The following is a 22,833-nucleotide window of genomic DNA, read 5'->3' on the forward strand; positions in this document are numbered from 1 at the left end:
AGCCAATGTCAGGGAATCTTCTCTGCTCATCGAAGTCTAGGAGACCTGCCCCTGCGGGAACCAGAAGCTTCCTAACAGGGATTACGACCTTCCTGCCCAGTTCTGAATGGCAGGCCCTGCTGATAGCAGCCAGATTTGGGGGCAGCCTGGGTTTTTACTGCCTTAATGGCTTGCTTGTGGGTCACGTCCCACCTGCTCCTCCAGCTGCCTCTGGGCCAAGGCCCTTCCTAAGTCATTTGTCTGTTAGTCTTACTTAGTTATCCCACAGAGAGCCGTTTCAAAGCTGAACCGGATGCTCCCACGTGCCCTGACTTTGCCTTTTGCGTATTTATTGCAGGTCAGGTTTTCCACGGCTGCTGCTTCCTGCTGCCTTCCTGTGGGTGTGACTCTCCAGGTAAGAAAGGTCCAGTCCCTCTGAGGTTGGAAGGCTCCAGGTAATTCAAGGTTACCAGTTTCTCCTGCCTCCCAGTGGCCTTGAGGGCTCAGAGCCAAGAGGGCTCAGACAAGCACAATTTAGGCTGGAGAGGAAACTTCCAGACGGATGCTGGCATCTGACGCCACTTGTAGTCTTAGCAACCGAAGGAAGCAGAGGCTTCCTTGTGTGAGGAGAGAGCACCTTGAATCCAAATGCCCCCAAATTCCTTAGCGATCTGCCACTTAGCACCCTGCCTTTGAAGAATGGCGTTTATTTGTCAAGTTTCCCTCGGCACCACCGGGGCTTCGCAGAAGAGGAAAGTGAGGTGCAGAGAGCTGCACTCGGCCCTGGGGCCCCTTCCCATCCAAGCCTCAACTAGTCAGGAGCCTGGATTTCCTGTGCTCTGTGCATTTTGTGCAGAGAACCCACCAGGCAAATATGTGCACATTTGATTTTCGCAGCCCTGGGGTTCCGTGGGTGGAGCCCCGGGGAGTGAAGGGCGGCTCAGGTAGAGCCGCAGGGACTCGGGCCTGGAACGGGGTGGGGTCCCCTCCAGGGCTCACCTGCTGGTCCGCCTTCCAGTGACACCATGAGTAGTGACACTGAGATGGAAGTGTTCGGCATCGCCGCTCCTTTCCTCCGGAAGTCGGAAAAGGAGAGGATCGAGGCTCAGAACCAGCCCTTTGATGCCAAAACCTACTGCTTTGTGGTCGACTCAAAGGAGGAATATGCCAAGGGGAGAATTAAGAGTACTCAGGATGGGAAGGTCACGGTGGAAACCGAAGACAACCGGGTAAGCCTTGCGCACGCCCCCTGCAGGCCGCTGGGCCCTCTGTCCATCCCTGGGGTCCCAGCATCTGTGCCCCTGCCCGCGCCCACACGGCTTCCCTGGTGTCCTCGGAGAAACCCTAGTAACGATGGCCTCAGGCTGCAGGGTGGGCGAAGATCCCGGTTGTGGCTGGTTAAAGCAATTCGCGTTCAGGAGCCTTTGCTGATGTTCACAGCACTCTAGGGGCAATGCAGGGGTGTGGGGTTGGGAGTCCAACTGTGAGAAGATCTCCTTTAGTAAAACACTCTTGCTTGGTAGCCTGGGTTTCCCTATTTCCTTCTAGTAGTAGCCATCTGAGGAAGCATGGAAAGTATGAAGTATGGGAAACGGGTAGGGGGTCCTAGTGGACCACACAGGCGCCATGTGAAAAGGCAGCCTCCCTCTATGTGGCCTATTACATTCTGGCCCAGAACATTGTGGGGGTGCTTGGAGAAATTCTGGACTTCACTACTCTCTGGAATCGAGACCAGAAGAATCTGGAAATGTTCCGAGAAAAGTTTAAAAGAAAATTAAAAGAAGAACAAGAAAATCTGAAAGAGAAGAGGAAATAGTGTCAGTGGGTCGGGGTGAAGAAAACAGGCAGTGAGAATTGCCCTTCGATGCCACCATGCACCGGGGCTCCGGGAGGGTGGCTCTTGGGATGTGGCAGGTGGCGAAGCTGAGAGCGGGTCTGCGAGGCAGCAGGGAAGGGGAAAGCCAGACATAACCAAGATGGTCTGGACCCGTCCCAAGGAGGGCTAGTTGCATGGGGTGGTTTAAGTAGATCCCTGCTTGAGGCCAGGAGAAGGCAGGTTGCCCGCCCGCCAGCCTTGCCCAGAGATGGGACCATTGCAGAGAGCAAAAGGCACAATCCCTGAGTGACAGAAACAATCACGTGCTGTCACTGCCCCATCTTCTCCCGCTGTCAGAGGGGCCTTTTCCCCAGGGCTTGCCCCTTGGGATCCAGGCTCTTTGTGGGATCCAGACAGATACCTGCAGGGGGAAACACACACAGCGGACCCCAGGTAGTCCTTGTACCTCTTCCCACGCAGACCCTGGTGGTCAAACCCGAGGACGTGTATGCAATGAACCCCCCCAAGTTCGACCGGATCGAGGACATGGCCATGCTGACGCACCTGAACGAGCCAGCCGTGCTGTACAACCTCAAGGACCGGTACACCTCCTGGATGATCTATGTGAGTGCCCACACTTCCTGGGGCGTCTGATGGTGCTGGGGGGTGGGGGCAGGTGGGGACATTTGTGTGGGTAACAGCATCAGAAAGCCTAGTGTTCGACTCAGCTGTCCAACAAAAGAGGGGAAATGGGAGGAGAGGATGAGGGAAGGGGCTAGAGACAGACAGCAGGTGACAGAGGAAGAGGGGACTGGGAAGAGAGGCTGGAAGCAGGGAGGGAAGGCAGGGGCAGGAAAGCCAGGCTGAGCTCCAGGTCTGGGCAGGGTCATTTGCCGGAGGGCCAGCGGCTCCCCTCTCTCAGTCATCTGCCCCATTGCTGAAGAGAAATCAATCTCTCCTGTACAAGTTTAGCATAAGGAAAGTGAGATAATAATAAAAGCAAAGGCTTTCACGCACACTCATGCACACACACACATACACCCCGTTTTTACACTCCCACAGACCTACTCGGGCCTCTTCTGCGTCACCGTCAACCCCTACAAGTGGCTGCCGGTGTACAACCCCGAGGTGGTGGAGGGCTACCGAGGCAAGAAGCGCCAGGAGGCCCCGCCCCACATCTTCTCCATCTCCGACAACGCCTATCAGTTCATGCTGACAGGTGCGTCTCCAGAGGGGGGGATGGGGGTGGCGCTGGAATGGAGGGCCAGCCTGTACCCTCCAGCACGAAGAGAGGAGGGTAGAGGGACTTAGGCTGAAAGGGTCCAGATCTTTTAGGGCCTTGCAGGGGCCCTGCTAGAGAGTTTGGGTTGAATGCAAGCATTGCGTAAAGCCTGTGAAACCGACATGTTTACGGGGTGAAAATAAAGATTGCCAATGTCATGTGGTCCGGCCTGGTTAGATGAGAAGTCACTGGCTGGTTTGAAGCAGAGCCTTACCCTCTGAGTCTTACTGTCAAAGAGGAGGCTCTTGGAGCCACCCCTGGGACCACACAGAATGCTACAGGCAAGAGGACCGGCGTAGTGAACCTGGACCGCCTGACAAAATGGGGAAGTTCTTTCTGCCGCCATCAACTCTATTTTATTTTCTCCTCCTGCAGACCGTGAAAACCAGTCCATTCTGATCACGTAAGTGTCATAGCTGTGGCTCTTTGTCTCCAATGCAGGAGGCAAAGGTGCTGTTTGCTCTGTGGATTAGAAAGGGGGCTCCTGGATGGCTCAGTCGGTTAAGTGTCTGACTCTTGATTTCAGCTCAGGTCATGATCTCACGGTTCATGGGTTCGAGCCCTGCATCGGGCTCTGCACTGACAGTGCAGAGCCTGCTTGGGATTCTCTCTCTCCCTCTCCCTATGTCCCTTCCCTGCACATTCTGTCTCTCTCAAAATAAGTAAAGAAGCCTAAACAAATTTTTTTTAAATAGAAAGTACCTAAAGCAGAGTCTGTGATAAAAAGATGGAGATGGTGATGGGCAAGAGGGTATGTGCAAGGTCTCAGGAAACTGGGATCGCCCGCCGCTGGGGCAGCTCAGAAGTGATGAGGCTTCCCTGGGGCCTCTGCCTTTCTGAGTAGTTTCTCACATTGGTCTAGTAGGTGTGTGTCCGCTGTGGCTCAGGGGTACGTCCAGGCCTCTGTGTGACATCTTGGGGAGGCAGTTTATACCTACAGGACGTGTTTCTTTCTCTCTCTCTCTTTGGGTCACAACAAATAGCGGAGAATCCGGGGCAGGGAAGACTGTGAACACCAAAAGGGTCATCCAGTACTTTGCAACAATTGCGGCTACTGGAGACCTGGCCAAGAAGAAGGACTCCAAGATGAAGGTATAGGGAAGGGGAGGGGTTTGCCCTGCTTCTGCTTGTGACCATAGTCTCAGCCTCACAGCGAGGGGTGTGAGGAGGCCACACTCCCCTCTCTTCAAGGCAAGGAGGGCAGGCTCAGACTTGAAGTCCTCAGAGAGCCCATGACTGCAGACAACCCAGTATGGGGTCAAGCTTACACGACCAGATCCTGTGATTTCCTACGAAACAGGGATGTAAGGCTTAACTAAGGAAGGTCATTTGGGGAGCAGCCCAGAGAGCTTTTTCTTTTTTTCTTTTTTTCTTTATTGATCTTTTAAATGTTTATTTCTTTTTGAGAGAGAGAGAGAGCACAAGTGGGGGAGGACAGAGAGAGAGGGAGACACAGAATCCAAAGCAGGCTCCAGGCTCTGAGCTGTCAGCACAGAGCCCGACACGGGGCTCGAATTCACAGACCGCGAACTCACAGACCGAGAGATCATGACCTGAGCCAAAGTAGGTTTAACTGACTGAGCCACCCAGGTGCCCGGAGAGCTTTTTCTTTTTATGGCAGAATCACATGTACCAGTTTAGGAAAACTGTAGCCACACGTGCTTTTCCAAACAAACAGATGACAATAGTACCACATGAATGCAGATGACCCAACTAACTGAAGAACCGAGGGACTGAATGAAGCATTATGGGAATTTTACATCAAGACACCCAAGTGTACCCAAGGACGGTAAAACCTTGGTTTGCGAGCAGAGTTCGTTGGAGAAACAGGCTTGTAATCCAAAGCACTCATGTTATCAAAGTGAGTTTCGAGAACCATTGGCTCAGTTGGGATCATGTGACATTGAGCATCATGTACTACTTGTATTGCAAGACACTGCTCATTTATCAAGTTAAAATTTATTAGAAGTGTTTGCTTGTCTTTCGGAACACTCACAAAACAAGTTACTCGCAACCCAAGGTTTCACTGTATTACAAAACAGCAAGAGGGTGTGAAGTGGGCCATGTTGAGGATTTGTCGGTACTTGAACTGGAAAAGTCAAGGAGGGGTGGGCTCTGCCCTGGACAGCAAGGGTGGGTGGGAGTGACAGGGCCAGGGAGTGGTTCCCCCGTCCCTCGCGGCTTCTTCCTCCCCGCGATTCCTTGCATTAGGGGACGCTGGAAGACCAAATCATCAGCGCCAACCCGTTGCTGGAGGCTTTTGGGAATGCCAAAACCGTGAGGAACGACAACTCATCTCGCTTTGTGAGTCTGAGTTCAGTTCAGCTGGGGTTTTCTCTGGGGCCCTCAGGACAGGCAATCTTCCTGTCCTCTCGGAGGCAACAGGCTGTGTGTGGGGGGGGGGGGGGGGGGGGAGACAGGCAACGATGGAATGGAACACAGCAACCAGACCATTTTAGATAATGATGCCTTCATGAAAAGCTCCACAAATGGGGTGTGTGATGGAGTGACTGGGGGCAGGATCTCCTTAAGACAGGAATGGTAGAAAAGGGATCTGGGGGGGGGTACTGGCCCATGAACCCCAAGATCTGCAGGATGAGGAAGGACAAAGGGAAAAGCAAGCACACTCTGGGGCGGGGGGAGACCTTATGTAGTCAAGGGACCCGAGAGAGTTCTCATGGTGGCAGCAAGGTGGGCAGGAGGTAGGTCCCAAGAGGTGGGGGAAGAGGAAGACAGAGGTCTGGTCATGTGGAGGCCACAAGAAGGGGGTTGGATTTTATTCAGGAAGCTACTGAGGGATTCTGTAAGCAGGGAAGTGATATGGTTTGATTTACATCTTGAAAAAAAAATCACTCTGTTACCTTATGACTGGATGGGGTGGGGGCCGTTTGGAGGAAATGTGGAGCAAAGGGCATGGAAGAAAGGGGGCCCTCAAAATGGACAGAGAAGGGAGAAGGAGACATACTTAATTTTAGGTAGGGAAATAAAGCTCCTGTTCACACTGCCCAAGAGACTAGCGGGAACATTTGCAACCGCTTAGACATTGGTGTCTCTTCCTCGCCCCACCTCCCATAGGGCAAGTTCATCCGAATCCATTTTGGAACCACCGGGAAGCTGGCCTCTGCAGATATTGAAACTTGTAAGTAGATTACGGACAGGATGGCGGCTCGGGGTGGTGGGGCCGGTTTGGAAAACAGTGCCATGTTTGTGTTCATAGATCTGCTGGAAAAATCAAGAGTGACCTTCCAGCTGAAGGCTGAGAGAAGCTACCACATCTTCTATCAGATTCTTTCAAACAAGAAGCCTGAGCTCATAGGTGAGGCGTCCGGGCTCTGGCGTCACCGGACCAAGGAAAGTTGCACCTGTATATAGGGGACTAGGTAGCCAACGGAAGAAGTTTGTTTTAGGAATAGATGAGGCTATTTTGACAGTGATGTGTCAATTTGGAAAAAAACAAAAAACAAAAAACCAGAATCCAGTGGACAGGAACAAGATGAAACCATGACTGGATTTAGCACTGGTTCCAAAAACACCTTCTCAACAACTAGGCATTTAATTGTCCTTCCGCGCCCTCTAGTGTCCTGACGTAGGACCCAACCTCTCCCCAAATACCTCGAGGCACCAGGACAGGATTTTCACCTGGCCCCTTGTTCCATACCCAACAGAGGCTTAGGTGAGCAGGGTCTTTGCTCATTGGCTGTACTTGGCCCGCCTTCTGGTCCCAAGCCTGGAAACACGCTGCAGCCTTTCAAGGGGTTTGGAAAACCACCTGTGCTTCCCCTCCATGGGGGCTCCTCTCCTGACCCCCACTAAGCCAGTTTTCTGTATTACATTTTCCCAACCTACACTGATATGCACCATTCATGTGCAAGGCAAGAGAACTCTAATGCTCTCTCGGGCTCCTAATCTACATTGCCTGGGCAGGCTGCAAAGTCTTCCCTGGACTTTAAATGGTCAGCCACAGCCTGAGTAGTGGGAAGCTGTTGAAGAGATTTTTAACTCTAAGCTCAATTTGGGCTCCAGCAGTGAGAACCTCAGCCCAGAATCCAGGAGATCAAATCCACTGGGTGGATGTTTTCTTTGCACCTGGGGGACCTCTTGATTTTGAATCTGTCATTTCAGAGCTGCTCCTTATTACAACCAACCCTTATGACTACCCGTTCATCAGCCAGGGTGAAATCCTGGTGGCCAGCATTGATGACGCAGAGGAGCTGTTGGCTACCGACGTAAGTAAAACAGAGGCAATACGTGCGGGGTGCCCCTCCTCCATCACGAGGGTCCGCGGACTAACATGCTGTTCTTTGAATGCCAGAGCGCCATTGACATCCTGGGCTTCACCCCAGAAGAGAAGTCTGGACTCTACAAGCTGACGGGTGCTGTGATGCACTATGGGAACATGAAGTTCAAGCAAAAGCAGCGGGAAGAGCAGGCAGAGCCTGACGGCACCGAAGGTACAAAATCACCACAACAGGACATAAGCCCGAGCTGGGGGGGGGGGGGGGTCCGTGGAGATCATTTGGTGCCTCGTTTGAAAGCAATTAATCCTTCTTCCACCTGGAGAGGTGGACCTCTCTGGGGCTCTGATGCCTAGTGTTACCATCCCCATTTGCTGAATCACTGGAATGGGCTTGTTTCCGAGGCAATGAGACATGACCGGGGCTTTCCGGAACCCAGTCCTACCTTTTCATAAAAGCTATCATATCCTCTGAGTGACTTGGCTTCCGTTGGCCACATACCAGCAGTTTAAAGATATGGAACATGGGCGCCTGGGTGGCTCAGTTGTTTGAGCATCCGACTTTGGCTCAGGTCATGATCTCATAGTATGTGGGTTTGAGCCCCATATCGGGCTCTGTGCTGACAGCTCAGAGCCTGGAGCCTGCTCGGATTCTGTGTGCGTGTCTTTCTCTCTCTGCCCCTCCCCCACTCATGCTCTGTCTCTCAAAAATAAATAAACGTTTTTTAAAAATATAAAGATATGGAACATAAAACAAGACAACCTTCACCAAGCTTTGAAACATCTGGATGATTTTCAGAGTGGTTCCTCTACTTTGCCAAGCCTGACGGGTGTCCCTCTGTCTTTCTTTTCCTGGCAGTGGCCGACAAAACAGCCTATCTGATGGGCCTGAACTCTTCGGACCTCCTGAAGGCTTTGTGCTTCCCCAGAGTGAAAGTTGGGAATGAGTATGTTACCAAAGGTCAAACCGTGGATCAGGTAAGTGGCTGCTTAGAGGCTGGGAGAGACACAGGCACCCGACGGCCATCACCTTCCAACCCCAGTGACCTTTCCTCTAACAGGTCCACCATGCTGTGAATGCCCTTTCCAAATCAGTTTATGAAAAGCTGTTCTTGTGGATGGTCACTCGCATCAACCAACAACTGGACACAAAGCTGCCAAGACAACACTTCATTGGTGTTTTGGACATTGCGGGCTTTGAGATCTTTGAGGTTTGTGTTCCCAGTGCTCATGTCTTCACGTGGCTGTGTGTGGAGGGACTGGTCATGATGATCCTAGAGGGAACAGGTTGAGGTGAGCAACCTGTCAGAGCAGCACACCCTGTAGGGCACCGTAGGGTGGATCAGGTAGAAGAGAAGTACTTTGTGGGGTGGGGGGCTGTATAATTTCAAGAGAGGAGGAGATGCGTGGTAAGTGGAATTTTATAAAAGACATTGTGAAGTGGATAAAAGAAAGAACTCAAATGCAATTATTGGCATAGGAAGAGCCAGCCACATAGAGAAGTTGATAAGCCAGTCACGGGATTTTCACATAAATACCCTGCTGTTCTAGGTTCTCATATAGCCATCCGTGAGAGCATATATTTTGTGTCTACAAGAGACACAAGGCATGCTGGCGAATGAAAGATGAGCTTGTAGTTTGTAGAGGAAAACAGAAGGTATGTACTGTGCACCTAAGAGTAACTACAAAATAAGCAGACCGTGCTTGGTGCACAGGAGAGATCCCGACCATGGGGACTCGGGGGACAGAGAAACACCTTCTAGCTGGAAGTTAAGAGAAGTCTCCAAGGAGGAGATGTGATCTGGGCTAGACCCTGAAGAACATGCCCGTGTCGGGGGTGGGGGGGGGAGTGAATGAGTTAGCAGAGCCTGAGGCAATGAAGAGGGAGGCTGATGGGTCTTTGGTTTTCGACGTCTAACTCTGCATGTGAACTCTGTATTTTGGCATCAGTACAACAGCCTGGAGCAGCTGTGCATCAACTTCACCAACGAGAAGCTGCAACAGTTCTTCAACCACCACATGTTCGTGCTGGAGCAGGAGGAGTACAAGAAGGAGGGCATTGAGTGGACGTTCATCGACTTCGGGATGGACCTGGCTGCCTGCATCGAGCTCATCGAGAAGGTGTCCTGATCTGTCCACTCAGTAACCTCGTCTTGTCTACTCTGCGGCTCACTGCTGCAGCTCACATGTACCTCACACGCATTTTGCTTTGCTTTAATCCAGCCTATGGGCATCTTCTCCATCCTGGAGGAGGAGTGCATGTTCCCCAAGGCCACAGACACCTCTTTCAAGAACAAGCTGTACGACCAGCACCTGGGCAAGTCCAGCAACTTCCAGAAGCCCAAGGTGGTCAAGGGCAGGGCTGAGGCGCACTTCTCGCTGATCCACTATGCAGGCACTGTGGACTACAGTGTCTCGGGCTGGCTGGAGAAGAACAAGGACCCGCTGAACGAGACAGTGGTCGGCTTATACCAGAAGTCCTCCAACAGGCTCCTGGCACACCTCTACGCCACCTTTGCTACGGCAGATGGTAAGAGACTCCACAGAGCGCCTTGTGTCCGTGCTGTCTCCTGTGCCTCAGTTCACAGGCCCAAAAGATCCCTGTAGATCTGATAAGAGTGTGCGCCATCTTTTATGTCTTTCAGCTGACAGTGGAAAGAAGAAAGTTGCCAAGAAGAAGGGTTCTTCTTTCCAAACCGTGTCTGCCCTCTTCAGGGTAAGAAAAATACAAGTTTATTTGCTTGCAGTTGGTTTAAGCGATGGAGACAACCTTGGTTTATTCAAGAATAGTAATGTGGTCTCAATCTGATTGCTGTTACTCGGGGAGCTGAGTGGCAGTTTGATAAAATATGAACCTATAATAATATAATAATTATATAAATATACAAATATGTAAATGAGGTGTAACAAATGTGGGTCCAGAATTTCATTATCACTTTGTACAGCAAGGAGTTGGGCTAGATGGCCTAGGGGGTGAGTCCTCAGCACAAACCTTCCAAGTTGCCAAAAGGACACAGGCAATAGCATCCCAAGCTCCCTGTGGAGCCAGACGCATTTCTGGAATTGATTTCAGAGAGCATTTTGTACATGGTTAGTCTCCAGCTGACTGTGAAGCAAAAGGCTATTGTTATCGGTTACTTGCCTGCACCTCTAGCCATTGGGGTATTCAAAGAAAGAGTTAAAAGATTTCGTCCTTTACAATTCATGGTAAGTTCAAAATAGATGCCTCATTTTTCATTACGATATATCTCTGTCTCTGTAAAAGCCTACAGCAGCCTGTCAAATGTAGTCTTTTTCTTTTAGGAAAACCTCAACAAGTTGATGTCAAATTTAAGAACGACTCATCCTCACTTTGTGCGCTGTATAATTCCCAATGAAACCAAAACTCCAGGTAAGACACCTGCTGGTGCTGTACATGGTGCCCAGTTTCCAGGAGATCCTGCGTGAAGCTGATGTTTCTCACCTCTCTTCTCAGGGGCCATGGAACACAGCCTTGTCCTGCACCAGCTGCGGTGTAATGGTGTCCTGGAGGGCATCCGCATTTGCAGGAAGGGATTCCCAAATAGGATTCTGTATGGAGATTTTAAGCAAAGGTGTGTGATAAAATGTCATATACGCTTCTTGCTGAGGTGTGTAGATGCTGGGATTTGAGAGGGAGAAATACTGGTATGAAAAGGCCCGTTTCAACAGAGCAGGTACAGAGTTTCAGGTAAAATGATTGACGTACCTCCTGGCCAAGTATGTATGCACTTCTTTCTTCCATGTTTTCTCAAGAGCTTGTCTGATATCAAATATGGCAGAAAAAGACCTTCCCTGAGAATCAGGAGGCTTGTATTAAAGGCCATCACCCAGCAGTGTGACTGTGTGCGAGTTTCTTTCCCTCTCTGGACCTTGGCCTTCTTGCCTATTAGGAGAGAGGCCCAAACTAGTTGGTCTCCAATGTTTACATCTTTGCTGATGGTCTATGATTGTCCCTGTATCTACAATGGCAGATACCGAGTGCTGAATGCCAGCGCAATCCCTGAGGGACAATTCATCGACAGCAAGAAGGCTTGTGAGAAGCTGCTGGCGTCCATCGATATTGACCACACTCAGTACAAATTTGGGCATACCAAGGTAATGCCTTGGTTCTGACAGATGCTGGCCCATAGTCCCTTTTAGACTTCTCCAGCACACAGACTCATATCATCCTTCTCCCCCGGAAGGTGTTCTTCAAGGCTGGCTTGCTGGGAACGCTGGAAGAAATGCGGGATGACCGCCTGGCCAAACTGATCACCCGGACACAAGCGGTGTGCAGGGGGTTTCTCATGCGTGTGGAATTCCAGAAGATGGTGCAGAGAAGGTCGAGGAGGGTCTCTGTTCAAGCATGAGCCCTTTGGGGAAGGCAGCGGTGGGCGGGGGGGCTCTCTCCTGGAAATAATCGATGTTTTCTTTTCAGGGAGTCCATCTTCTGTATCCAGTACAACGTCCGCGCCTTCATGAACGTCAAGCACTGGCCCTGGATGAAACTCTTCTTCAAGATCAAGCCCCTCCTCAAGAGCGCAGAGACCGAGAAGGAGATGGCCACCATGAAGGAGGAGTTTCAGAAAACCAAAGACGAACTCGCCAAGTCAGAGGCGAAGAGGAAGGAACTGGAGGAAAAATTGGTGACTCTAGTACAAGAGAAGAATGACCTACAGCTCCAAGTGCAAGCTGTGCGTGTCTAGAATTTTTTTTTAACTTTTCTTGTAGATTTGATTATTTAGAAAAACTGGACTTGGGGTGGGATTTTTGATTTTTAGTTGGGGTGCTTCATAAAGGACTTCATGTATACCAAGGTGCTGGAAATGTCACAAACCTTATCTCATCAAAGGAAGTCATGATTCTTTTTTTTTTTTTTTTTTTTTTTTTAAGGAAAGTGAAAACTTGTTGGATGCAGAGGAAAGGTGTGACCAGCTGATCAAAGCCAAATTCCAGCTGGAGGCCAAGATCAAGGAGGTGACTGAGAGAGCTGAGGATGAGGAGGAGATCAACGCCGAGCTGACGGCCAAGAAGAGGAAACTGGAGGACGAGTGTTCAGAGCTCAAGAAAGACATCGATGACCTTGAGCTGACCCTGGCCAAGGTTGAAAAGGAGAAACATGCCACAGAGAACAAGGTACTCTCTCTCCGTGGGTCTTTCCAGCTTCGTGTAGTCCTTGCGAACCAGACTTCATTTCTTCTTCTAATTGCTTGTGGCCTCTTCTTAGGTTAAAAACCTTACTGAAGAACTTGCTGGGTTGGATGAAACCATTGCAAAGCTGACCAGGGAGAAGAAGGCCCTCCAAGAGGCCCACCAGCAGACCCTGGATGACCTCCAAGCCGAAGAGGACAAAGTCAACTCTCTGAGCAAAATCAAGAGCAAATTGGAGCAGCAAGTTGATGATGTAAGGAAATAGTACTAATTGGGAGTCCCAGAACTTCAGGGTTGGAAGAACCCCCCAAATCCTCTGGTGCAGAGCATTTGTTTTCAAAAGGATATGGTGTCCTTTTCAGCTGGAAAGCTCCCTAGAACAAGAAAAGAAGCTCCGTGTAGATCTGGAAAGGAACAAAAGGAAGCTGGAGGGAGACTTGAAGCTTGCCCAAGAGTCCATATTAGATCTGGAGAGTGATAAGCAGCAGCTGGATGAAAGGCTCAAGAAGTAGGTCCTAAAACCACTGCTTTCAGTCTTCCAAGCCTCTGGCTGTTCTGTCTTCACGCATTCTACATTTCCCTCCACAGGAAGGATTTCGAATACAGTCAGCTGCAGAGCAAAATGGAAGATGAGCAGACTCTGGGCCTCCAGTTTCAGAAGAAGATCAAAGAGCTACAGGTAGGAGGAATCCTGGACTTTTCTTTCACATGAAGGTCGCCCACCGTAGGCTGGGTGCCGCCTGCTGTAAGCCATTGCGAGCAGGTGGGCAGGACCACGGGAATGCCCGCCTCATTGGTTGCCTTTCTGCTAGGCTGACCCAGCAGCGATGAGCAATTTTTCCATAGTTTAAAATAAAATACATAACAAAGGTGTTTGGGGTCAACATGTAGTTGAAGGGACAATATCCTGGGTTGGTCACTGCAGAGGTAATGACCACGCTGGGGCAGGAAAAACTTGTATTAAAGGAAATGAGCAACGTTTCCTCCTATAGGAGAAGCTTAAACTTTGGTTTATCTAATGAGAATGGAAACTAGCCCATGCTTGACATGCAGGGTGAGTCACTCTAGGGACCGACTGCCCATGGGTGAATGGCTGCCCTCCACAGGCTCGGATTGAGGAACTGGAAGAAGAGATTGAGGCAGAGCGGGCAACCCGTGCAAAGACAGAGAAGCAGCGCAGCGACTACGCCCGGGAACTGGAGGAGCTGAGCGAGAGGCTGGAGGAGGCGGGAGGCGTCACCTCCACCCAGATCGAGCTGAACAAGAAGCGGGAGGCCGAGTTCCAGAAGATGCGCAGGGACCTGGAGGAGGCCACCCTGCAGCACGAAGCCACGGCAGCCACCCTGAGGAAGAAGCACGCGGACAGCATGGCCGAGCTGGGGGAGCAGATAGACAACCTACAGAGGGTCAAGCAGAAGCTGGAGAAGGAGAAGAGCGAGTTGAAGATGGAGATCGACGACCTGGCCAGCAATGTGGAGAGCGTGTCTAAATCGAAGGTGCTCTGGCAGGACGGGGCCCAGTGCTTTTGCGGAGAGCCGCCTCTGGGTCTTTGCGGTCTGAATACGGACTTGGTTCTCTCCCCCTTCTCAATCCTTTAGGCCAATCTAGATAAAATATGCCGAACTCTGGAGGATCAGTTAAGCGAGGCCAGGGGCAAGAACGAGGAAATTCAAAGGAGCATGAGCGAGCTGGCCACACAGAAGTCCCGTCTGCAGACGGAGGCTGGTGAGCGATGGGATGGGAGGGGCCACGCCTTCTGGTCGCCTATGGTGGGGGGCGACTGGTCGACAGGAAAGGGCAGCACTGTGTGGGGAGAACCTCTAGGAAAGCATATTATCAGAGAAAATCCATTAGAATAACAAAAAAGGGATCATTCAAAATATCATGAAGGGGGGGCACCATTCAGAGTTCAGTAAAAACAGGGGTGAAGAGAAGCAGACCAGAATGAGAAGGGATCCAGAACATCACCTGGCTCAAGCTCTTTCAACACCAATAATACCTTGCATCAAGAAGGATCTAAATGTCAGAAACAGGACTAGAAATAAGGCTCTTGGCTCTTCCATATCTTGCCACGCACGAATTCAGATATGTGGTATGGAGTCAAGTGTTTCAGACAATAGATCAAGAAACACGGCCGGGTTGGATAGGCTCCTGCTGGGTAGTAGTGGAAATACAGGGAAACATTATCTGGGGCTTTCACCTAGGAAACGTGCCCTGCCCCCAGCCCTGCTCCTCCAGCCCATCATCCCAGTGAATCAGTCAACCCTTTGCTAGCAGCCACGACCAACACAGGGAAGAAGAGAGGCTTAGTTGCCACTTTCTATAATAACCTTGGGAATTTCTTGGGAATTCACCTCTGGAGTCATAAGGCCTCTCCACCCACCCCCCCAACTCTCCCCTCTTCCCTCCGCAGAAGCATAGAAACCTCAACCTACCACCTTTACCCAAGAGTCTAACCTCAAATCACTAGCTGTAAAGTCCTAAGAAAGCATTAGTTCTCTTTCATGGCAAACCAATAAACAGCTGGAAACACCAGCCACTGGAAGGTCTGATGGGCATTTTTAGGTGGTAATGGTTGTTTTTTTTTAATGTTTTATTTATCTTTGGGAGAGAGAGAGGGAGAGAGTGCAAGTTGGGGCGGAGGGGGGGGGGGCGGGCAGAGAGAGAGGGAGACACAGAATTCTAAGCAGGCTCCAGACTCTGCTGTCAGCACAGAGCCCGATGTGGGGCTTGAACCCACAAACTGTGAGATCATGACCGGAGCCGAAGTTGGATGCTTAACTGACTGAGCCACACAGGTGCCCCTAGGTGGTAATGTTTAAATTTACAATCGTTCTCAATGGGTTTTATTGGCAAAAGTCACTCCAAGCTTCTAGGAGTTTATAACAATATCTTATCAGTTGTGTCTTTGGTTTCCTTTTCATGGACACCTCTCTTCTCCCCCAAGAAAGGACCACACCTGCTCATTTAGTCTCTCCCCAGATCTTAGCACAGTGCCTTACACATAGCAGGAACTTGATGAATGAATGAATGAATGAATGAACGAATGAATGAAAAAGTGAATACAATGAAAATATCTCCTTCTGGACACAGGTGAGCTGAGTCGTCAACTGGAAGAAAAGGAAAGCATAGTGTCCCAACTTTCCAGGAGCAAGCAAGCATTTACCCAGCAAATAGAGGAGCTCAAGAGGCAGTTAGAGGAAGAAAGTAAGGTAGGAAATCCAAGGGAGTGCTTCCTTGATCTCCTCTTCCATTACCACCTGTGGGAAAACACAGCAACTTGACTCAGGAGGCGACGGTAGCAGGGTCACGGTGCAAGACACCAAAATGCTAATCCACCGGGGGCTCTCCTCTTCCTTGACTCTTGCAGGCCAAGAACGCGCTGGCCCACGCCCTGCAGTCCTCCCGCCACGACTGTGACCTGCTACGGGAACAGTACGAGGAGGAGCAGGAGGGCAAGGCCGAGCTGCAGAGGGCGCTGTCCAAGGCCAACAGCGAGGTGGCCCAGTGGAGGACCAAATACGAGACGGACGCCATCCAGCGCACAGAGGAGCTGGAGGAGGCCAAGTACGCAACTCCATTTGCCTTTAGAGGAATGAGAACTCTCAAATGATACTGACAGAGGGCACTGACTTTTGAACTATGTACTTGGGAATGGTTTTGTTGCATTACTAGGTGTTCCCTCACCTCTTTTTTCTTTTGTATGTTTATTTATTTTTGAGAGAGAGAGAAACAGAATGCAAGCAGGGGAGGGGCAGAGAGAGAGAGGGAGGGAGACACAGAATCCGAAGCAGGCTCCAGGCTCCGAGCTGTCAGCACGGAGCCCGTCGCGGGGCTCGAACTCCCAGCCCGCGAGATCATGAGCTGAGCCGAAGTCAGACGCTCAACCGACTGAGCTACCCAGGCGCCCCTTCCCTCACCTCTCTTAACATCTTTTAACGTGGCACTGCGTGTGCCATTGGAGGGACCTGGCAGCAGCACATTTCATGAAGACAAACAACCTTGATCTTGGTAGACACAAGGCAGGTTACTGATCACTGTGCTTTAGCAGACAGGAAATTCTCCTGGGCTTATGAAAACAGGCGGCTGTTTCAGTCACACAGATGAGTGCTTCCGACTTGATGAATAGTGCTGTTCAGGAGGATTGAGATTTAAATAGCATCTGCTTCTCTTTCGTATTCTTTAAGGAAAAAACTTGCTCAGCGCCTTCAAGACTCTGAGGAACAGGTTGAGGCAGTGAATGCTAAGTGCGCCTCCTTGGAGAAGACCAAGCAGAGGCTGCAGGGAGAGGTCGAGGACCTGATGGTCGACGTTGAAAGGGCCAACTCCATGGCCGCCGCTCTGGACAAGAAGCAGAGGAACTTTGACAAGGTGTGGGGTCAGCGCCATGCAAGCTGCACGCTTGGTGCTGGGGACTCCCTTGCAGTCCTGGGAGGAGGAGGCTGGGTCCCAGTCCTGATCGGCCCGACCGGCAGCGCGACCTTGGGCAAGTCCTGAACTTCACCGGGCTGGCTTTTCCCCCCGTGTAAAATGAAACGGGCATGGGTTGGGGGTGGAGGCCCCTCTCGAGCATTGTCGGGGGAGACAAACCAGTTGCTACAGTGTTGTTCCGTTCCATACGTCTCCGCTCCCCACACTGCTGGTGTGTCTGGGGGGGCTGACACGAGGGAATCTAACTCGGGTCCCTTCGGGAGGCTCTCTGGAAGCCTCTCTTTTAGTAGGACACGAAGGTTGACTTGAACCGAAGTTTTAAGGAAGTCTTTAGAAGTTCAGGGCCATTCTCATATTAAGAAAAGGGCAGAGAATTCCTTCTCAAAGGATCCATGGGCTTTTTAGACATGGCAACCGTTGCTGATATGTTACTGATCTCGGGTATATTTGTGGGAGGAAATCTCCATCAGTCAGATAATCAGGAACAAGGAACTAAGGCAAGAGATGGTATTGAGTGAAGCCGCACTTTTAGGCTTAGCTACCTGCACGCTTCTGTTTAGTTCGGGGCTTGGAGAAGAGCTGAGGAAGGGGACCCCTTCCATGCCTGCGTTCCAGGTGCTAGCCGAATGGAAAACCAAGTGCGAGGAGAGCCAGACAGAGCTGGAGGCATCTCTGAAGGAGTCCCGGTCCTTGAGCACCGAGCTCTTCAAACTGAAAAATGCCTATGAGGAAGCCTTGGATCAACTGGAAACCGTGAGGCGAGAGAACAAGAATTTGGAGCGTAAGCAGCTCTAGACAGCCTGCCGTCTGCCTTGGTGCTGTCACCGGGGCGGGCATGGCTTTGGGACGCAAATCCCTGCTCGCGCGTCCTTCTGAGCATGTCCAAAAAGTGCTCGTCACCCGCTGGGGTGACTGAGGAGCTCTTGTCTGTCTGTCCGCTGTCTTGTCTCTGGGAAACAGCCACCTTAGAACCAGGACGGGCTGGTTACAGGGCCTCCCGCAGGTGCTTGTGGGGAGGCGCTCACGTGCAAACCCAAACTGATTTCTTTGCAGAGGAGATAGCAGATCTCACGGAGCAAATCGCTGAAAATGGGAAGACCATCCACGAACTGGAGAAATCAAGGAAGCAGATCGAACTGGAAAAGGCAGACATCCAGCTGGCTCTTGAGGAAGCGGAGGTGAGCAGACACCGGGCAGGCAGCCGTGGGGACAGCTCCCACCAGGGATGCCCGCTGGCCTCGCCCTGTGTCACCCTTGCCATCTCTGCCAAGCCACCTTCCTGATGCCGGCTCCTTTCCTGTCTGCCGGCATGAAACAACCCCTGTGGACTATCTTGGATTTATTGGGGAAAAATCATTACATTAAGATAGGTCTAAAAGTGAGATCTTGCAGAATCTTAGATGAATTTAAAGCATCCATAAGGCGCTTTATGCTCCTAAGGGATAGGCTGATTTAAATGCTATTACTGTTTGATCAGATAATAAAAAACAAACGGCAGTGAAACAGATATGATTTCTGCACTGAAGTTAAAAAGGAAATTTTTAATTTATTTTTAAATTTATTTTTAATATAATTTATGGTCAAATTGGCTAACATACCATGTGCTTTTGGTTTTGAGGGTAGATTCCTGTGGTTCATCACTTACATACAACACCCAGTGTTCATCTCAATGAGTGCCCTCCTCAATGCCCATCACCCACTTTCCCCTCTCCCCCACCCTCCCATCAACACCCAGTTTGTTCTCTGTATTTAAGAGTCTCTTAGGGTCTGCCTCCCTCCCTCTCTGTCTGTAACTATTTTCCCCCTCCCTTCCCCCATGGACTTCTGTTAAGTTTCTCAAGATCCACATATGCATGAAAACATTCGATATCTGTCCTTGTCTGACTTATTTCACTCAGCATAATACCCTCCAGTTCCATCCACGTCGTTGCAGACGGCAAGGTTTCATTCTTTCTCATTGCCAAGTAGTATTACATTGTATATAGAAACCACATCTTTTTCATCCATTCACCAGCTCTTTAAAAAGGGAATTTTTTAAAAGATAGTTTTGAATGCTGTTGAGTTACGGTTATGAAATGCCCCCACAAAGGGTGATGTAGCAGGCTCTGTTCCTTCACGGGCACTGTTCCTGTTCTTCTCCCAAGGCCGCCCTTGAGCATGAAGAGGCCAAAATCCTCCGAATCCAGCTTGAACTGACACAGGTGAAATCAGAAATCGACAGAAAGATCGCCGAGAAAGACGAAGAGATTGAGCAGCTGAAGAGAAACTACCAGAGGACGGTGGAGACCATGCAGAGCGCCCTGGACGCCGAAGTGCGCAGCAGGAACGAGGCCATCAGGATCAAGAAGAAGATGGAGGGGGACCTGAATGAAATCGAGGTCCAGCTGAGCCACGCCAACCGCCAGGCTGCGGAGACCCTCAAGCACCTCCGCAGCGTCCAGGGGCAGCTGAAGGTTTGGGACGGCTCGTTGGCGGGAAAGACTCTCCCGTCCGCAAGCGCTCAAAGACGTCGACTAGACGCGTGGCCCTCATGCCTCGACGCCAACTAGACCTTTCCTTTACTCTCCGCCTAGGACACCCAGCTGCACCTGGACGACGCGCTCCGGGGCCAGGAGGACCTGAAGGAGCAGCTGGCCATGGTGGAGCGCAGGGCCAACCTGCTGCAGGCTGAGGTCGAGGAGCTGCGGGCGACCCTGGAGCAGACGGAGAGGGCTCGGAAGCTGGCTGAGCAGGAGCTCCTGGACGCCAACGAGAGGGTGCAGCTGCTTCACACCCAGGTGAGGGGCGGGCGGGCCGGTGGAGGGGGAGAGACCCGGGCCTGACCCGCGCCGGGTGACACGGCCCTCCTCCCCGCCCTAGAACACCAGCCTCATCCACACCAAGAAGAAGCTGGAGACAGACCTCACGCAGCTCCAGAGCGAGGTTGAAGATGCCAGCAGGGACGCCAGGAATGCGGAAGAGAAGGCCAAGAAGGCCATCACAGACGTAAGGCTCTCCCGTGCTGTCCCTGTGTGGCGGCCAAATCTGCGTTTCATTAAAGCCCCTCCTTCTCCCAAGCCTGAGATAGTTCCCACCAGACAGCTGGGGGCCTCTCCGGGGGGAACACGTGGGGTGCATTCTGCTCCCAAATTGCAATCTGCCTCCCCTCCATCCGACTCAGCACATCCCCTCCGCACATTTAAAAGGCCAATGTGATAAATAATGGGGCAGAGGAAAAAAAAAAAAAAAAAAGACTGGAAAGGATTACAGTCTATTTCTAAGGTCCACAGACAGGTATGCTGTTCTCTCCTTCAACATCTCACTTGTTGCAGACATGAAAATGAAACTCTGAGATGTCACTATCTCACCGAATGTCACCTGGCCTGGCCTGAAGCCGCCTGGGCCTGAGCAGGCTTGTCCCCACCAGACACAGCTCTCATAGTGCCACCTGATGCTTGTGGGGACCACCGCAGCCCTTCTGCTCGCCCACGCCTCCATTCCCTACCCACCTTCCCTTCGGCTCACTATCCCCAAACCTGCACTGTGGGTACCGACCCGGTCTTCTGCAGGTCTCAGATTCCTTTGAAGACACACGCTGGTGATAATGAAGCAAAGAATTTCCTGGGGTGGTGAGGAAGGTCCCAGGGAGGCCAGTGTCAGAAAGGGAAGAGCCCATTTTCCATCCAGTCCCCGGAGGTTGTGTTAGTCGGGTTACTTTCTGTACTTGGTGTAGCTCTTCTCATGCTCCACTGTGGAAGAGCGGACTCAGGGACCGCCTTGTCCCTCGTCCTTTTTCTCTAGCACGACTCTGGTCCTTGGGTACCCAGGTTCTGGTAGCTCCAGGGCACCTGACCTCTGTATGCATCTTGGTGGGTTTGTGGTGTGATGCAATTGCAGGCGGCCATGATGGCCGAGGAGCTGAAGAAGGAGCAGGACACCAGCGCCCACCTGGAGCGGATGAAGAAGAACCTGGAGCAGACGGTGAAGGACCTTCAGCACCGTCTGGACGAGGCTGAGCAGCTGGCCCTGAAGGGCGGGAAGAAGCAGATCCAGAAACTGGAGACGCGGGTACCTGTGGGAGGAAGCCCTGGTTGAGCCTCTGGCCTCAACCGCTCGTTCTCCAGCCCCAGACTAACTTCCCACCCATTTCTGCAGATCCGGGAGCTGGAGTTTGAGCTCGAAGGGGAGCAGAAGAAGAACACAGAGTCCGTCAAGGGCCTGAGGAAATATGAGCGGCGGGTCAAAGAGTTAACCTACCAGGTAAGTGAAAGAAAGCATTTCCGCAAAGCGTTTTCTCTGCAAAGCTCAAACACCGCCCTGGGTTCCCGCTCCAGAATACAGGAAGCAACCCAGTGCCCCAGAGAAAGTGGCCAGACCTCGTGCAACTCTGCCCCCTCCTCTGGCCGCACGCTGTGTCCTTGCTTCTAGAGTGAAGAGGACAGGAAGAACGTGCTGAGGTTGCAGGATCTGGTGGATAAACTTCAAGTGAAAGTCAAATCCTACAAGAGGCAGGCCGAGGAGGCTGTAAGTCAGACACACACTGTGATTTTCCAACAGCAGCCTGGCCTGTCCCTCGCAGGGAGCTCTGAGACAGGCGCGCGCTCACCTTCCCTGCCTGGGCTCTTTGGTTTTAGGATGAACAAGCCAATGCGCATCTCACCAAATTCCGCAAAGCTCAGCACGAGCTCGAGGAGGCGGAGGAACGTGCCGATATTGCAGAATCTCAAGTCAACAAGCTTCGCGCCAAGACCCGCGACTTCACCTCCAGCAGGGTGAGTGGTCCCCATGGGCACTAGACGGAGAGCGGCAGGTGTAGGCGAGGGTTGTGGCTCCGGGGCACCTGGGAAGAACCCACAGTGATGCAGACACTTTGGAGCAGGAAGCAACCTTGGAGGAGCCTTTACTTTAGAACTGGTCAGTCTCAGGCACAGGAAAGCAAGGGGTCTGCTTGAAGTCATTTAGCTAAGAAGAGTCTCACTGGAACACAAGTTTGCACTAAAACACCATCCTGAAAAGGAAGGAGTGTTTTCCTGCTGAGATCTTTCAGACGCCCTCTGCTGGCGCTGGTCTTCATTCACTGCACCTGTAGGCAAATAACCAGGGGTACCAGGTCCCTGAGGATGGGGCTTGTTCCCTGGGGGCCAGTTTCTCAGGCTATGGGGTGACTGCCTCCATGGATGCAGTCGTGTATTCTCCTGAGGTCCAAAAAATATCCTGTGTCCTCCTGAAAAACCCAAGCAAGCAACTCCCTGGTGCTTGTGGGGAGAGGGGTCAGGAGGAAATGTGTCTCTGCCGTCTGATGCAACTCAAAGTGCCCACTCTCTTTCCAGATGGTGGTCCATGAGAGTGAAGAGTGAGCAGCTCTCTTCTGGAACAGGGCAGAAAATACGCAAAATGTGTATTTTCATGGTTCCTGGCCATTATAGTTAATTCCCATGTGGCTGCTTCTTCTCATGCATTAAACTTTGCTTCCTTTTCAACTTAAGGCTGTAGCATTGTGTTTGTTTTCTCTTCCCTGTGTGGAAATGGTTCATTGCTTGGGGATTTCTATGCCTAATGTTGAAATCTCCGTAGGCAGATGGCTTGACAAACTCCTCTGGTGTGTATATTTGGGAACAGAGGAAGATTGCTTTTTTAAAATTATTTATTTATTTATTTATTTATTTATTTATTTATTTATCTATCTATTAAAAAATTTTTTTTAATGTTTATTTTTGAGGGAGAGAGAGAAAGAGAGAGAGAGTACAAGCAGGGGAGAGGCAGAGGGGGCGGGGAGACCCCAGAATCGGAAGCAGGCTCCAGGCTCCCAGCTGTCAGCACAGAGCCCCACGTGGGGCTCGAACCCACAAATCGCGACATCGTGACCTGAGCAGAAGTCGGCCGCTTAACCAACTGAGCCACCCAGGTGCCCCAAGACTGCTTTTAAATATGAGATTGGATCATAAGGAAAAGATACTCCTA

At 51.2% G+C, this 22,833-nt stretch overlaps 1 protein-coding gene across 1 annotated transcript; it reads left to right on the plus strand.

Annotated features, from left to right (window-relative positions):
• The first annotated feature begins 311 nt into the window (after window positions 1–311).
• Window positions 312–22,357, plus strand: LOC109245863 (myosin-3). The gene is made up of 40 exons (XM_053892892.1): window positions 312–394; window positions 998–1,208; window positions 2,276–2,419; window positions 2,858–3,014; window positions 3,453–3,480; window positions 4,061–4,169; window positions 5,289–5,381; window positions 6,153–6,216; window positions 6,295–6,393; window positions 7,200–7,303; window positions 7,390–7,528; window positions 8,171–8,289; window positions 8,373–8,522; window positions 9,262–9,432; window positions 9,535–9,841; window positions 9,957–10,027; window positions 10,615–10,702; window positions 10,787–10,904; window positions 11,304–11,427; window positions 11,517–11,653; window positions 11,750–12,005; window positions 12,205–12,447; window positions 12,539–12,715; window positions 12,825–12,970; window positions 13,051–13,141; window positions 13,569–13,958; window positions 14,061–14,187; window positions 15,556–15,674; window positions 15,833–16,029; window positions 16,650–16,833; window positions 17,509–17,674; window positions 17,947–18,071; window positions 19,038–19,346; window positions 19,467–19,670; window positions 19,753–19,878; window positions 20,770–20,940; window positions 21,028–21,132; window positions 21,301–21,396; window positions 21,507–21,644; window positions 22,203–22,357. Exons 2-40 carry the CDS (start codon window positions 1,005–1,007, stop codon window positions 22,227–22,229), a joined length of 5,823 nt encoding a protein of 1,940 aa, XP_053748867.1. The 5' UTR covers window positions 312–394; window positions 998–1,004; the 3' UTR covers window positions 22,230–22,357.
• The last annotated feature ends 476 nt before the right edge of the window (window positions 22,358–22,833 follow it).

Source organism: Panthera pardus, unplaced genomic scaffold (genome assembly GCF_024362965.1).
Source record: "Panthera pardus isolate Hobbes unplaced genomic scaffold, ASM2436296v1 HiC_scaffold_3, whole genome shotgun sequence".
Classification (NCBI taxonomy): domain Eukaryota; kingdom Metazoa; phylum Chordata; class Mammalia; order Carnivora; family Felidae; genus Panthera; species Panthera pardus.